Below are 17,466 nucleotides of genomic sequence, written 5' to 3' on the forward strand. Positions count from 1 at the left end.
ACTGGACACATACTGTATTACATAAGAAAACAAAAAACAAAACTACACATCAGGAATACACGCCACTAACAACCAACAGATAAGTGATAAATATGAGCCACATAACTTTTTTTTATGAAAATGCATTTGTAGTCGGCCATTTTTTCCATTTATTCTATTAAGTGAAAACAAGAATTCAGAAAACAAGAAATCTTTTATCTATTTTTTTTTGCATGATTTTGCAGAAATCGGGGTTAATGCTCATGACAGGTTATCTTTAAGGCTAAAAGACCCTTCATCTAGTAACATTAATGCCAAAACACATGAGCTCCTGCTACATTAATACAAGAAATATTCCACCTCCGCTTTGCTCTGTAATACCTACTAATGACCAGCAGGTGGCGATGACATCTATGTATGACAATGGCAGCCGCCTCTTTCTGTGTAAAACATCTCAGCAAAAATGACTCAAACACGACTCTGAAAATGGGGCAGAAATCATCACTTACGTCTCTGCCTCCGGCAATCCTCCTGGATGATGCTCAGCGCTAGCTTATGTAACTCATTGTCCTGATCAGTTACCTGCATGAAATGGAACATATTTAGAATTGAGAGTCCTCAGTGGTTGATACCTTTTAATGGCTAAAATATATATATTTCCTGTATCTGAATGGAATATAAATTTTTGTTACATATAGTAACAAGATCTTCATATTTAACAACAAAAATATACAAAAAAAAAAATCCAATCAAAATATTGACAATGTCAGAGCTTAAATAATTTGTTTTTGAATTTAGGAGTTTAATTATTGGTTGTCTGAGAACCCCATGATCAGAAGATTGAGGGGCACCAGCACCTGCTAAGAGCCCCTCATTGTTGTACTAGACATAGCTTACAGTAGTCGGACCCCCAGCGACCCAGAGTTTGGCATTCTGGAAACCAGTCAAGTTCACATGATTAGCCCATGCTCTATTCATGGTATATAGGACTGCCGCTATTTCTGGCAGTCCCATAGACAATGAAAGAAGAGCAGGCCAAAATTGCGCACCCTCCAGGGGTTATATATTGATGTCTGCAGTGTGTAGAGGGAAGAAAGGATGTACAGTCCTAGGGAGGGAAGAGAAATCAGTTTAAAAGAAAAAAAAAGGAATGCAAATGAAGATATGTTATGTTTCAGGATAGAAGCTGTGCTCAAATAGCACCCTGGATACACACACAGCTCACACCCAGCCTATATTACCGGCACAGACACTCCCACAAAAGAAAAATCTGAAACTTGGATCAGATTGCAACCTGCATATTGGGGCATCTGAAAATTAATGGAGGAATGAAAGTTTATAAAAGTTTCAGTTTGAAATTAACAAGGTCACTATTAACGTATGCAATGGCATTATTTTCATGTCACAATCAGTCCTGCTATTAATGTAAAAATATTTTCTGCTGCAATTGAAGACCACTTCATCATTTATGACTGGGACAGAACATTCTCATCCTAGAGATCGGGTAGAGCGATCACGTGGCTGGATGCCACAGATCAGACTCTCAGGACAAGTTTCACCGAAACAAATGAACTGTAATATAAGTTGGTATACATACAATGGGTAGGAGCACGTTCACACTGGCCACTAAACAGACAAAGTCAGTGTTTACTACGTACCCAATGTTGTTTGTATGCACAATTACGTTTTACTTACTTACAGCAGGGTATATGTTTATTTAATTCTATCTTAGCTTGACTAACAAGCCATAAAAGTTATATTTAAAGAGGATATCTCACCAGCTGAAAAGTGGACAGTTTTTGCCCTAATTTTATTCCAGCTTCTCCCTGAAGTATTCAAGGTTTTTTTTTTAATCTGCCATGCTGTTCTCGAGATATGGGCCTTTTTTTTTAATTTAGTGCTGATTTTTATGGTCTTTATCAGGAGGGCGGTGCCCACAGGGTAATATTGCAGAGTAATCGGACACGCCCCAGAGGATCCAGTGAGCCACGCCCCTTGGAAAGACCATAAAAACTAGTGCCGAATAAAAAGGCCGATATCTCTGGGACCGCATGGTGGATTTTATTTTTTAAAGGGGAAAGGAAAACTGGTCACTTTTGATCTGGTGTCAGGTCCTGTGTAAAACATTCCCTTTAATTCTGCTCCTTCATGGATCATCCTATCACCCATGTATTTTATCGTCATCCATCATGACGACCAGATCATAAGCCAAGCACAATATAAAACGGCCCTGCCGCCCATCACTAGTCCCGTCTCTGACCTGGTACACGCGGGTCTGCTGGCCTTTCAGGTACACCATGCCCTTTTCCAGAAGTAGATGTATGGCTTCTTTGAATACATTATGGATTTCTTTGGATGTAACGCTCGAACCCTCCTGATAACAGAAAGCAATGTAGATGTCACCAGCAAATTATACAAAATCCAGAAGCAAAAAAAACCCCAATAATAATCATAATAATAATCATAATAACGCCAATTCTTTATTATATGAAGTGTCAGCCGCCATTACCAGCGGTACATTATCTGCAATATTCTGCAATATTCAGTATTTACCTAGCAGCCCCATTATACATCTGCTTACTTCCAATACGTGTCTTTTTGACAGATTAGTCCCATTTTAAAGAGAACCCATTATCTGTGTGGTCACATCAATGAAATCATTCTTCAGCACAAGCAGTGTGGCTACGTATGACAGGCACACACCGGCCCCTCACCTCTAACTTTTGGCTTGGTTTGGTGGCAGTGGACAGTAAGGATGGCACACTTTCCAATTCGCGTTGGTAAAAATTAGAAATTTGATTTTCATCCAGAAACTCCTTTATTTTTTCACTCAGCTGTAAAACGAGACCAGAATGTGACAACACGTCCTCGTGTCTGGTGTAACAAGAGGAGACGACAATGAGGAGGAAAATCCTTTTTTTAACAAAGAAACCACCTGGCGATCGACACTTCTAGCGATCATCAAACATTACCTGGTGATCATCATAACCCAGCGATCATCATATCTAGCGATCAACACCTGTTAATCATCACATTTAGTAATCGTCACACATCACCTGACAACCATTACATCTAGATATCATCAAGTCTAGTGATCACACACCAGCTGGCAATCCCCATACATAACGGCTAGTGACCATCACCCAACCGCCTAGTGATCATTACATCTGGCGATCATCAGAGACCACCTACCAATCATCGAATATAGCGATCATCAAACATGACCTGACGATCATCCCATCTAGCGATCATCACATCTAGCGATCATCACATCTAGCAATCATCACACATCACCTGGCAATCACCACATTTAGCGATCATCACACACCAGCTGGCAATCACCATACATAACACACATAACACACAGTGACCATCACCCAACTGCCTAGTGATCATTACATTTGGCGATCATCACATCTAGTGATCATCAGTGATCATCTACCAATCATCAAATATAGCGATCATCACACATCACCTGGCAATAATCACATCTAGCGATCATCACACATCACCTGTCAATCATCACATCTAGCGATCATCACACATCTCATCTAGCGATCATCACATCTAGCGATCATCACACATCACCTGGCAATCATCACATCTAGCAATCATCACACATCACCTGGCAATCATCACATCTATCAATCATTATATGGCAATCATCACACACCACGTAGTAATCATATCTAACCATCATCACACACCACGTAGTAATATCTAACCATCATCACACATCACGTCCAGCGATCATCACGTCTAGCTTTTAATGTTGGAGCCCACTGCCCAATTCCCTGCAGTGCGTATTATAATGGTGATTGATATAAGGTCTCTCCTAATCCGGAGTGACTCTGTATCAGACTATTAGACCATTTTCCAGTGCACGAGTTTCACCCTCCACGCACCACAGACACCTGAGCGATTCCCTATAACCAGCAGTACAGGGGCGGTGAGTGACAATTTATTTTTTAGCCATATGAATCTTATACCGGGATCTGAAAACCCTTGTGAGCGTAATGATGCTTGGAGGCGGCCGAGACGACTCGTAGAAAGGCAAAATCCTACTTAGAGGTCAGAAAACTTACGAGCGTCCATGCGATGGATCCGTCAGGTGGTCGGGGACCACGAAGGGCTTGTCATAGACATTTCCGTAGAGGTGCGGGAGGTCCAGCATCCGCGTGATCTGCACATCCAGGGTGGGGTCATCCACTTTATCTAAAATAATAATGGATTTCATTATAAATCCCCCGTTAATGGGTTTTCTCATTGGTAATTGTATTGCTTAGACTTTACAGCGATATTATCCCGGTGAACGTACAATGGGTAACTGCTGCAGTGTAAAGCATGATGGAAAGAAGCTGCTGTCAGCATGTTTATGTAATTCTTTATACACATTTACTGTGACTGCTCCATTTATTATGGCCTTTTATTTTAATAAAGCGGAGGGGTTAGTTCAGTGAATTGCACTAACTGTATTAGAAGGCGCACGGCTCCTTATAAATCCGGAGCGCTTGGAATTTACTTGTTTTTTTTGCTCCCTCTCGTTAAGTAGCCCAATATTAATTGCACCTTTTTATATATTTTTTTTCTACAAATATGACTTTACTTACAAAATGTTGAGGCGACGACCTCTCTCTGGTTTCTAAAGACCTTGATATAACCTCGAACTCTGATCACATCACCAATCTCCATCTTGGCTTTCTTGCTCTCGTGTCTGTACAGCTCTAGCATCAACCCATCCAGATCCTTGGCTTCGGATATACTTTTCTGGTCGTCTAAAAAAACCAATGGACAGGATGAAGGGTAAGTAGTAAGTCTTCTGCTCGATAGCAGACATAACAGACCCGTCCGCCTCCGTGACCCCATCTGCCTCCGTGACCCCCATCCGCCTCCGTGACCCCATCTGCCTCCGTGACCCCATTCGCCTCCGTGACCCCATCCGCCTCCGTGACCCCATCCGCCTCCGTGACCCCCGTCCACCTCCGTGACCCCATCTGTCTCCGTGACCCCATCTGTCTCCGTGACCCCATCCGTCTCCGTGACCCCATCCGTCTCCGTGACCCCATCCGTCTCCGTGACCCCATCCGTCTCCGTGACCCCATTCGGCTCCGTTTTCTACATGCTGAGCATTACCGGCACCTAGGATCGTCCTATTTTCAAAATTAAACTGATAATTACATTGATTTCTAAGGGTCTGAGACTTTTGCAATGGCCTCATGTAATTATAGTTCTAGCAGATAGGACTCAATGAATTACTTCGGTCACATACAACTTTTAATGCCACAAATCAAAATGAGCCCCAAGGCATGCCGCACCGCAGACATGGCAGCTACAGGGATATTATTGGCTCAAACAACAGGAGAACAATTGCATTGACCCTATAGGATGGGAATTTATTACTGTCGAAAAAAGGGACAAAAACATCACTGACACAGATACGGAGGAGAGGGGCTGGGCAGTATAAGAGGAGCGCTTAGGGGGGTAAAATGCCACACATACCCCCTGGAGGGCAGCAATGAAGTCATCTCAAGTTAGGTTTCCATTGATATAAATAAACAACCTGAGAAGACACCGTGTTTTAGAATAAAAAATATATAATAACTAGATGGCAGCCCGATTCTAAAGAATCGGGAGTCTAGAATCCATATATACTTTATTTATTCAAATGTAAGAATAATACAATTAATAAATAATAGTAAGAAAGAACAAAAAATGGCTGCACTCACCAGCTCTAGACAATTCTTGACAGTACGGCACATTTCTGATTGGTCGCTCGCGGCAGGCGGCAACCAATCAGAAAAGTGCCGCGCACCACGAAGGCATATATCTTTGTCCACCCTGAGCGGGTGTAGGACGCTGGTGACGTCACTTATCTCCGGACATTATCTCCGGACAAAGCCACGGAAGTTGGCACAAATTGCCGGAAGTAGTATTCTAGGCAATTATATATTAGATTTTAATGTTATCAGTGTTTACCTTTGAACGTTTATATTGTATTGTCCTGTCACCAGCCATGTGTACGATTATCGGCCGAAAGCCTCTCTGGAACCAATAATCACCCCATGTAAAGGTATCTTTATAAGTTAAAGATTCAGAATACTATGACTTTTATCATATCCTGAACAGTCAAGTTTTTTATGAACCGTTAAGGTTTTCTGGTTGAAGTAAAAAAAACTCTGAGTGTTTACAGTTTGAAACCATAAAATGTTGAAAAATTATGTCATTCTTGAGTATATCACTCAATGGTGCTCATAAAGGTGTCAAATTTGATCTATAATATACTTTAATATATGTTACTTTAATCTTTAATATACTTAAGAACAGGGCCCCAGACATCACACAGGGGGTCTGAAACACCGCACAGTGGTCCAAAATATCGCTGTGCTCTGCCTGGGGCCCCATATGCTGCCTGGGGCCCCTGTGCTCTGCCTGGGGCCCCATGTTCTGCCTGGGGCCCCTGTGCTCTGCCTGGGGCCACTGTGCTCTGCCTGGGGCCCCATATGCTGCCTGGGGCCCCTGTGCTCTGCCTGGGGCCCCTGTGCTCTGCCTGGGGCCCCATAGGCTGCCTGGGGCCCATGTGCTCTACCTGGGACCACTGTGCTCTGCCTGGGGCCCCATATGCTGCCTGGGGCCCCTGTGCTCTGCCTGGGGCCCCTGTGCTCTGCCTGGGGCCCCTGTGCTCTGCCTGGGGCCACTGTGCTCTGCCTGGGGCCCCATGTTCTGCCTGGGGCCACTGTGCTCTGCCTGGGGCCCCATAAGCTGCCTGGGGCCCCTGTGCTCTGCCTGGGACCACTGTGCTCTGCCTGGGGCCCCATATGCTGCCTGGGGCCCCTGTGCTCTGCCTGGGGCCCCTGTGCTCCGCCTGGGGCCCCATGTTCTGCCTGGGGCCCCTGTGCTCTGCCTGGGGCCACTGTTCTCTGCCTGGGGCCCCATATGCTGCCTGGGGCCCCTGTGCTCTGCCTGGGGCCCCATATGCTGCCTGGGGCCCCTGTGCTCTGCCTGGGGCCCCTGTGCTCTGCCTGGGGCCCCATATGCTGCCTGGGGCCCCTGTGCTCTGCCTGGGGCCCCTGTGCTCTGCCTGGGGCCCCATGTTCTGCCTGGGGCCCCTGTGCTCTGCCTGGGGCCACTGTGCTCTGCCTGGGGCCCCATATGCTGCCTGGGGCCCCTGTGCTCTGCCTGGGGCCCCATATGCTGCCTGGGGCCCCTGTGCTCTGCCTGGGGCCACTGTGCTCTGCCTGGGGCCCCATAGGCTGCCTGGGGCCCCTGTGCTCTGCCTGGGACCACTGTGCTCTGCCTGGGGCCCCATATGCTGCCTGGGGCCCCTGTGCTCTGCCTGGGGCCACTGTGCTCTGCCTGGGGCCCCATATGCTGCCTGGGGCCCCTGTGCTCTGCCTGGGTGTAGGACACTGGTGACGTCACTTAGCTCCGGACATTAGCTCCGGACATTAGCTCCGGACATTAGCTCCGGACATTAGCTCCGGACAAAGCCACGGAAGTTGGCACAAATTGCAGGAAGTAGTATTCTAGGCAATTATATATTAGATGGGCATTTCCTAAAGGAAATACATGGTGCTTGAACAGCGCTACCAGCTTTACAGCAGCACTTTTCACACACGGGACTGGGGGGCGCGCTTACTTTTGCACCCGGGGCCGGGGGCGCGCTTACTTTTGCACCCGGGGGCGCACTAACTTTTGCACCCGGGGGCGCACTTACTTTTGCACCCGGGGGCGCACTTACTTTTGGGGCCGCACTTACTTTTGGTGGGCGGGGCTCCTCGGCCTCCGATTTGGTTGGTGGGGCCCCTGGTCCTCCGATTTGGTGGGCGGGGACCCTCGGCCTCCGATTTGGTGGGCGGGGACCCTCGGCCTCCGATTTGGTGGGCGGGGACCCTCGGCCTCCGATTTGGTGGGCGGGGACCCTCGGCCTCCGATTTGGTGGGCGGGGACCCTCGGCCTCCGATTTGGTGGGCGGGGACCCTCGGCCTCCGATTTGGTGGGCGGGGACCCTCGGCCTCCGATTTGGTGGGCGGGGACCCTCGGCCTCCGATTTGGTGGGCGGGGACCCTCGGCCTCCGATGTGATGGTCGGGGCCCCTCGGCCTCCGCTTTGGTGGGCGGGGCCGGGCCCCTCGGCCTCCGCTTTGGTGGGCGGGGCCGCTCGGCCTTCGATTTGTTGGGCGGGGCTCCTCGGCCTCCGATTTGGTTGGCGGGGCCCCTCGGCCTCCGATTTGGTTGGCGGGGCCCCTTATCCTCCGATTTGGTGGGCGGGGACTCTCGGCCTCCGATTTGGTGGGCGGGGACCCTCGGCCTCCGATGTGGTGGTCGGGGCCCCTCGGCCTCCGCTTTGGTGGGCGGGGCCGCTCGGCCTTCGATTTGTTGGGCGGGGCCCCTCGGCCTCCGATTTGGTTGGCGGGGCCCCTCGGCCTCCGATTTGGTTGGCGGGGCCCCTTATCCTCCGATTTGGTGGGCGGGGACTCTCGGCCTCCGATTTGGTGGGCGGGGACCCTCGGCCTCCGATTTGGTGGGCGGGGACCCTCGGCCTCCGATTTGGTGGGCGGGGACCCTCGGCCTCCGATTTGGTGGGCGGGGACCCTCGGCCTCCGATTTGGTGGGCGGGGACCCTCGGCCTCCGATTTGGTGGGCGGGGACCCTCGGCCTCCGATTTGGTGGGCGGGGACCCTCGGCCTCCGATTTGGTGGGCGGGGACCCTCGGCCTCCGATTTGGTGGGCGGGGACCCTCGGCCTCCGATTTGGTGGGCGGGGACCCTCGGCCTCCGATTTGGTGGGCGGGGACCCTCGGCCTCCGATTTGGTGGGCGGGGACCCTCGGCCTCCGATTTGGTGGGCGGGGACCCTCGGCCTCCGATTTGGTGGGCGGGGACCCTCGGCCTCCGATTTGGTGGGCGGGGACCCTCGGCCTCCGATTTGGTGGGCGGGGACCCTCGGCCTCCGATTTGGTGGGCGGGGACCCTCGGCCTCCGATTTGGTGGGCGGGGACCCTCGGCCTCCGATTTGGTGGGCGGGGACCCTCGGCCTCCGATGTGGTGGGCGGGGCCCCTCGGCCTCCGATTTGGTGGGCGGGGCCAGGCCCCTCGGCCTCCGCTTTGGTGGGCGGGGCCGCTCGGCCTTCGATTTGGTGGGCGGGGCTCCTCGGCCTCCGATTTGGTTGGCGGGGCCCCTCGGCCTCCGATTTGGTTGGCGGGGCCCCTTATCCTCCGATTTGGTGGGCGGGGACTCTCGGCCTCCGATTTGGTGGGCGGGGACCCTCGGCCTCCGATGTGGTGGTCGGGGCCCCTCGGCCTCCGCTTTGGTGGGCGGGGCCGGGCCCCTCAGCCTCCGCTTTGGTGGGCGGGGCCGCTCGGCCTTCGATTTGGTGGGCGGGGCTCCTCGGCCTCCGATTTGGTTGGCGGGGCCCCTCGGCCTCCGATTTGGTTGGCGGGGCCCCTCGGCCTCCGATTTGGTTGGCGGGGCCCCTCGGCCTCCGATTTGGTTGGCGGGGCCCCTCGGCCTCCGATTTGGTTGGCGGGGCCCCTCGGCCTCCGATTTGGTTGGCGGGGCCCCTCGGCCTCCGATTTGGTTGGCGGGGCCCCTCGGCCTCCGATTTGGTTGGCGGGGCCCCTCGGCCTCCGATTTGGTTGGCGGGGCCCCTCGGCCTCCGATTTGGTTGGCGGGGCCCCTCGGCCTCCGATTTGGTTGGCGGGGCCCCTCGGCCTCCGATTTGGTTGGCGGGGCCCCTTATCCTCCGATTTGGTGGGCGGGGACCCTCGGCCTCCGATGTGGTGGTCGGGGCCCCTCGGCCTCCGCTTTGGTGGGCGGGGCCGGGCCCCTCAGCCTCCGCTTTGGTGGGCGGGGCCGCTCGGCCTTCGATTTGGTGGGCGGGGCTCCTCGGCCTCCGATTTGGTTGGCGGGGCCCCTCGGCCTCCGATTTGGTTGGCGGGGCCCCTCGGCCTCCGATTTGGTTGGCGGGGCCCCTCGGCCTCCGATTTGGTTGGCGGGGCCCCTCGGCCTCCGATTTGGTTGGCGGGGCCCCTCGGCCTCCGATTTGGTTGGCGGGGCCCCTCGGCCTCCGATTTGGTTGGCGGGGCCCCTCGGCCTCCGATTTGGTGTGTGCTCTGCCTGGGGCCACTGTGCTCTGCCTGGGGCCCCATATGCTGCCTGGGGCCCCTGTGCTCTGCCTGGGGCCACATATGCTGCCTGGGGCCCCTGTGCTCTGCCTGGGGCCCCATGTTCTGCCTGGGGCCCCTGTGCTCTGCCTGGGGCCACTGTGCTCTGCCTGGGTGTAGGACACTGGTGACGTCACTTATCTCTGGACATTAGCTCCGGACATTAGCTCCGGACAAAGCCACGGAAGTTGGCACAAATTGCAGGAAGTAGTATTCTAGGCAATTATATATTAGATATAGGGTTTCAGTAAAAAAAAAAAAAAAAAAACTAGAAAAATTGTAAATGACTTTTTTTATATACTGTATATATTATATATTTTATTGTTATTTTTTGGATTTTATGATTTTTATCTGTATGGTCACTGATGTATCTGTATATCACTGTCCATAAGGATTAAAATCATAAAATCAGTTAAATTGGAACATAAGCCATTATAGTCTAAATCCTCTCTGTTTTGGAGGCTCCTGGGAACTTTTGTGATTTTTCTGGGAAAAAAATGGGCAAAATGAATTTACAAATAATATTATATTGTTAGTAAGCGACATGGCAGATTGTACAATCCACCCCCGTCTCCCGCATTCAGAGGAGCAGCCTCAGCTTTTCGGTGGTGCCTCGTGCACCTGACCGCTCATCTCAGATGAGGGCTACAAGTGGTTTTCACCAATAGCACGCATATCCATGATACTCTATGGCGCTGTGCACATGTCTGAGGTTTTTTTTACTTGGACCTAGCAGTCCGTGGAAATAAAATGAAATAAAACAAACAAAAAAAACAACTGTGACCTATCTAATTTTGATCCGGGTGTCGGATAAAAATCGACATTGCAGTCGGATGCCATCTGAGTGCGGTCTGATTTTCACGGACTGACAGAATGGTGGGGGTGAGTGTGGTTTTTTTTACTTTTTCTCTCCATCTCAGACAAAAACTGCTTAAACTCTGATCAGCATAATCAGACTGTTTTTCTTGGATGGAGAGAAAAGAGAAAATGGTTGTGTTCCTCTACTCTTACATAATGAACGTTCTGTAGTGTAAACCCAGTAGTCAGACATGACTGTTTGTACTGACTGCTGCCAGCAGGGGGCGGCATCGTTCTTCTGTATGGAATATGGACGCTTATTATCGGCACAGGAGCCTAGTGGTCTGCAGTGGCTTCTAGAATTTGGGGACCTATAGTCCTATAGATTAGTGCATTACTTATACGGTATTCTCTAGACACTGGCGCAATAATATGCACAATTTCGGACTGTATGGGCTCTCGCTATGTCCGAGAAACTTATGGTCCCATGGAACAGACTGAAATGTGGTGCAACCGTATGTAAGGCAGCAGAACTTCAGATCTAATTTGTAAAAAATAAAAAATAAAAAATGGTGGATTGTAAGAAGGACTTCCCATGATCCCACGGATGGTGAATCTGGGGGCTCGGTATATCATGAGAAGGTGTTCTCGTAAGACTGAGGCGACAACATGTGCGTCAGCAATCTCAGACAAGTCACAAAAGCGAAGATATTGCTGCCACTTGTCTGTGTCTTAAAGTGCACAAAGTACGCTACATAAGCGAAGATATTGCTGCCACTTGTCTGTGTCTTAAGTGCACAAAGTACGCTACATAAGCGAAGATATTGCTGCCACTTGTCTGCGTCTTAAAGTGCACAAAGTACGCTGGTGTCCCCGCAGTTAGATCCTATGTCTCATTATATTATATATATATATATTATATTCATTGCTTGCATTGAGAAACACGTGATGGTGTCTCCGCGGTGTTGGATGTTTTGATCTCCCCGAGGTCATTCATCCTTATGTTTATAGATCCTATGTCTCGACCCCCATGTTAATAAGCCGTTCTTCTTCTGTGTTTTCCAGCTTGGGCTTCCCAGCATTGACCTCACTTCTTGAATCGAGACAAACAATAACGAGCACATAAACTTTATCAAGGAACTTCTTTGACTAAAGAAACATAAAGCGAAGTGCAAACATCCCGCTGTTTTGCTTAGTAGGATGGATAGGGAAACTGTTTTATAAATGCGAAGGTCATTTCTACGAAGGCAAACAACAAGTGATGCAGACCGCACCGATAGCTTCACCTTGGAGAGTTTTTTGGGATTTTATGTTAAGTTATAGCCAATTTGCCTTTTCCCCCTCTATTTTTTCTGTTGTTCCAATACACAAAGGAGATAAAGATGTGTATAACAAAACATGTGTAATTGCAATAATTTTCAGGGAGAAATACTTCATTTTTTGAACAATTTCATGGGGGCCAGCACTTTCGGCCATGACTGTTAAGTGACGACTCACCTGAAGATGAGGTACATTTTGGCCCGGAGGATTTCCAGCATGTGCAGTTGATAACTCCGGTGCTGTCATCCACTTAATGAGAAGACACAAAAAGACAAGAAAACACATAAAAGCAAAATGTGAGGGTGCAAAATACAGTCCATATATCTACTGTACGTAGTAACTAGTGATGGACACATTAGGAGTCACTTTGACAATTACAGAATTTTTTAGACCCTTAATAATAATAATAATAATAATAAAAAAAAAAAAAACTCATTAATTCATTAAGGACTACATAGGGAAATTGTCAGTCATTCTTATCAATCTGCTAGGACTATACAGCTTTTAGAACAGTAAGGAAAGAGCAGGAAACGGATCCATTAGTCGGCGGCAGACAGCGGAGGAGGAAGGGGATGGGTGGGGCAGTTTGGCCGTCGGCCCACAAACAGGAGGGTAGTAAGTGTGAAATCAGAAAGGGTGTATTGTTTGGGTAATCAAGCAAATGTGCCAGTGATGAGTTCCCATGCTGAAAGCATATAAATGCAAAATGAAATGCCATACTGACAGACTGGGGGGGAATCATTAAAATAAAATCGATCATTCTGGGATCACATGGGTAATATGAGCAGACTTGTATGGATATAAGAATAAATAATATTTTTTTAATATGAAATCTAAGAGCTGTTTTATGAAAGGACCGAGACCCTGATTCCAGTCATGTGTTACTTACTAGACTGTATTTGGCTATTTTGATAAAATTAGTGGTTTATCAGCAAGAGATTATCAGGAGAGGACTAAGCGTCTCGTGCCCCCTAGTCAACTGCTCTGGGTGACCCCACCCCCACCATGCACAGTGTACACAGAAAGCTGCCAATCGGCATTGTGGGGGCGGAGTCATACACAGCTCAGCATTCCGAGCTCTGCTAGATTTGCAGCAGAGAGAACTGTGATTGTATCCAAACGGCAGCAAGTAAGATCACCGGAATCAGGGTCTTAACCCATACGCAATGCTGCTCTCAGATTACATAACAAAAACCTGCTGACGGATTCCCTTTAAGTGTTTACCGCAGGAGAGTAGGATTTACATTCTGTACAGTGATACAATGTTACAGCCAAGCAACAGTGACCATTACGTGATATGTATGGGTGCGTCCAGTACACAGCAATAATACCTCCGTAGCTGTAGAACGCGTCCTTCTCTCTGACCGACACCACAGCTCCTAATATATCCACTTGTCTGATGGGATGACCCTTGTAGAAAAAGATTCCTGAAATCAGATCAATAAACATATAATATATATAATATAAATACACAATAGAATAAATCTATAAATACATATGGTGTATATATTTACATTTACATTTTTATAATTATTACTTTTTTAGATTCTATTATTTTTAGGCTTCTCACACGGGCACATGGAATGAATCCGTTCTAAAATTCTCATTATAAAAAGGCTTCAAAAACTTTTTTCTATCGATAAACACTTCACTGTTCAAATGAGAAGGTTTTTTTTTTGTAAAGAGGTTTTGAAAAATTCCTGGTGGAAAAGTAAGTGCATGGTCACTTCTTTGAAGTGGATCCTGAAGGAAACCTCTCCAAAACTAGGCACTGTCCAACGTTTCTGGAAAAACCTTTTAAAACTGTTTCAGGGAAAGAAAAACACCTCCAAAAAAAAAAAAAAATCTGTGTCTGTACAAAGCCTTAGGAGACTTGAACATTTGATCACATGTACCACAATATTTCCGTATATAAAATGAAGCCCAATCTATGGCTGGGATTCACAGGAGGATTAACATGGCAGCAACGGGGGACTTCAACAGACCCCCCCGTCTACCATGACAACCCATCAGCAACCCACAGGTATATTGGAGGGGGGGACAATAGTAGCCAGTGGCCAATAGATGACAGCGATGGAACACAGCAGGCATCAGCCAAGTATGGTGCAGGCTCAGCTCCTGAGCCCGCTCCACTCAAGGCCACCTGACGTAAGATGTACTATTAATTCCTATGTCGGGAAGCAGACAATTATGGAACACTTGTCAAAAACATTGAGCGCCCTCTGCTGCCTCTCCGAGGGTGTCCTCTTCTTTCCATAATACACTTTATCCATACTTGTTAAGTCTCCTGGAACATCTTGGAAGCTCCTGGAGAAAGTGAAGACATCCTGGAAAAGTGGGTAAAACTCCACAAGCGACCAGGAACCTTCCAAAAATATCTGTGTTCCCCAGACCTTTATTGCATCGATGTCAAGCCTATAAAAATGGAAATAATTTTTGTTCTCAGCTCTTACAGAGTGTCAAGGAAAGGCTGTGATGTAAGCTGTATTATACTTAGTGATCGCCACAGACTGAAAAAGTGGCCAGATATAAGTGATCGCCACAGACTGAAAAAGTGGCCAAAAATAAGTGATCACCACAGACTGAAAAAGTGGCCAGAAATAAGTGATCGCCACAGGCTGAAAAAGTGGCCAGAAATAAGTGATCGCCACAGGCTGAAAAAGTGGCCAGAAATAAGTGATCGCCACAGGCTGAAAAAGTGTCCAGAAATAAGTGATCGCCACAGACTGAAAAAGTGGCCAGAAATAAGTGATCGCCACAGACTGAAAAAGTGGCCAGAAATAAGTGATCGCCACAGATTGAAAAAGTGGCCAGAAATAAGTGATCGCCACAGACTGAAAAAGTGACCAGAAATAAGTGATCGCCACAGACTGAAAAAGTGACCAGAAATAAGTGATCGCCACAGGCTGAAAAAGTGGCCAGAAATAAGTGATCGCCACAGAATGAAGAAGTGGCCAGAAATAAGTGATCATCACAGAATGAAGAAGTGGCCAGAAATAAGTGATCATCACAGAATGAAGAAGTGGCCAGAAATAAGTGATCGCCACAGACTGAAAAAGTGTCCAGAAATAAGTGATCGCCACAGACTGAAAAAGTGTCCAGAAATAAGTGATCGCCACAGACTGAAAAAGTGGCCAGAAATAAGTGATCGCCACAGACTGAAAAAGTGTCCAGAAATAAGTGATCGCCACAGACTGAAAAAGTGTCCAGAAATAAGTGATCGCCACAGGCTGAAAAAGTGGCCAGAAATAAGTGATCGCCACAGACTGAAAAAGTGGCCAGAAATAAGTGATCGCCACAGACTGAAAAAGTGGCCAGAAATAAGTGATCGCCACAGACTGAAAAAGTGTCCAGAAATAAGTGATCGCCACAGGCTGAAAAAGTGTCCAGAAGTAAGTGATCGCCACAGGCTGAAAAAGTGGCCAGAAATAAGTGATCGCCACAGACTGAAAAAGTGGCCAGAAATAAGTGATCGCCACAGGCTGAAAAAGTGGCCAGAAATAACACGTCTAGTGTATTAGATATGTTTCATAAGTGACAGCCGAGGGAGAAGGGAACATTTCTAATACACCCAACTTGTGTCTGTACTTACCAGGTATTTGATGAGACTCCTTTAGGTCCAAAATGTCTCTGATGTACAACTTGGCGAATGCCAGAAACACTGGATCCAGTCCCCACAACAGCGATGATAATTCTTCCATGAAACGTGCGGGTGTTCAGAGATCTGAGTGACAAGACAAAGAGCCTGAAATTTATCTAAAATGAAGCTTACATTGACTCAGAAAATTATCTAGTATTTTATGTTACATGCATTTAAAAAAAAAACCCTAAACATTTATAAAAGCATTATCTGAGCATGCTCTAATCTAGACAAAGCACTGTGGAGGAGGAGGAGGTGAGCTGTGACATTACCTAGTGTGAATCCTAGTGGGATTCCATTGTAAAAAAAAAAAAAAAAAAAAGGAAGAGTACAATAAGCAGCACACTTTTATTTTACTGGATACACTATTCCATACAGCTACAAAGACCCCAAAATGTAAAATCAGCACATGGGGGCGTCTAAGGGTGCATTGTACATATGTCCTAGGAGCGTTACATAAATTCATCAGTCAGGCTGGCCTAATGACAGATACTGGTTCCAACTTCTCCAGTCGCATGCACACTCTATCCAGCAGAGTGTCCATGTCTTCTCAGTGGGAAGAAGGTAGTAGGTCACTACTGATTCCTCTTAATGAGAACCAAGGGATTGGACACTGAAATTCGACATGCCCCATCCTTAATTTTGGATGTCAGTATTTGGGGCAAAGTAGGGAGACCTCTATGAATATAGCCGGGTTACATTTGTGGGTTTGGCACACTGTGCTCTAAAATGTATGAGCACCTTCTGTTTCCCCTGGAGATCCTCAGCTGCCAGAGATGAGGCTTATTCTCCTCTCCCACTGAATATGCATGCTCACCAGAGCGGAGTGTGCATGTATGTACTGGAAGTTTGGAAAAATAACTACCGTACTTAAAATTAAGCAACGGTTCTCACAGCATACATCATTTTTTGGCCTAAAATAACCTGCGACATGTCTAGCTCAGAAATATGAATAAAGCGATCCATTATTATGTGCTGTTAATTCAGTCTGTGAAAGGAAAGCAGTGAGCGAACGGAGGTGAATTATAAAATCGGCAATGACCAATGGCCGACTCCCGTTCCTAATCTTATAAACATTTTACAAGCATTAGAACCGGTCGCACCACAAGTCATCCCGAGGAGGGCGAATTATAAGGGCAGTCACCAGCGGTGCTCACAGTCTCACTGATTATTTCATTACTAGACTATTTGTACAGAGTGAAATCTGCAACAGAAATCCCCCCCCCCCCCCCAACAATCAACCAGGAGCCATTTCTAATACTGGAGTCTTCTGAATTTCCCAGACTCCATGTATACTTCTGCACCTCCTATAAGCTGTAACCCTGAAACCATGGCTAATAGGGATTTCCAGGATAAGCACCAACGTCTACAATCCCTCCGGTCACATTCCAACTAGACGTGCACGTCTTGTTCAAGGCAAGTGAACGGAGCTAGCCCGTGTAAGTCTAGTCAGAATGCACTCGGTACAAAAAAAATCTTGACAGCACGTGCTATGCATACATAGAGTGATTTCAGACTTTCCTGCCAAACCTGGACAACCCTTTTTTAAAAGCTATGAAGACCTTAGA

General features: G+C 47.9%; 1 protein-coding gene across 3 annotated transcripts in view; it reads right to left on the reverse strand.

Annotated features, from left to right (window-relative positions):
• Positions 1-17,466, reverse strand: part of STN1 (STN1 subunit of CST complex) — a 30,121-nt gene that overhangs the window by 1,078 nt on the left and 11,577 nt on the right. For all 3 annotated transcript variants that reach the window (XM_077258515.1, XM_077258518.1, XM_077258516.1), the window contains exons 2-9: positions 15,851-15,982; positions 13,590-13,685; positions 12,436-12,507; positions 4,590-4,754; positions 4,065-4,194; positions 2,694-2,853; positions 2,240-2,353; positions 489-561 (exon numbers count right to left, since the gene is read on the reverse strand). In XM_077258515.1, the coding sequence (XP_077114630.1) occupies positions 489-561; positions 2,240-2,353; positions 2,694-2,853; positions 4,065-4,194; positions 4,590-4,754; positions 12,436-12,507; positions 13,590-13,685; positions 15,851-15,959 (919 nt within the window). In that variant the 5' untranslated portion in view covers positions 15,960-15,982. The remainder of the gene's footprint in view (positions 1-488; positions 562-2,239; positions 2,354-2,693; positions 2,854-4,064; positions 4,195-4,589; positions 4,755-12,435; positions 12,508-13,589; positions 13,686-15,850; positions 15,983-17,466) is intronic.

This window comes from Ranitomeya variabilis, chromosome 4 (genome assembly GCF_051348905.1).
Source record: "Ranitomeya variabilis isolate aRanVar5 chromosome 4, aRanVar5.hap1, whole genome shotgun sequence".
Lineage (NCBI taxonomy): Eukaryota > Metazoa > Chordata > Amphibia > Anura > Dendrobatidae > Ranitomeya > Ranitomeya variabilis.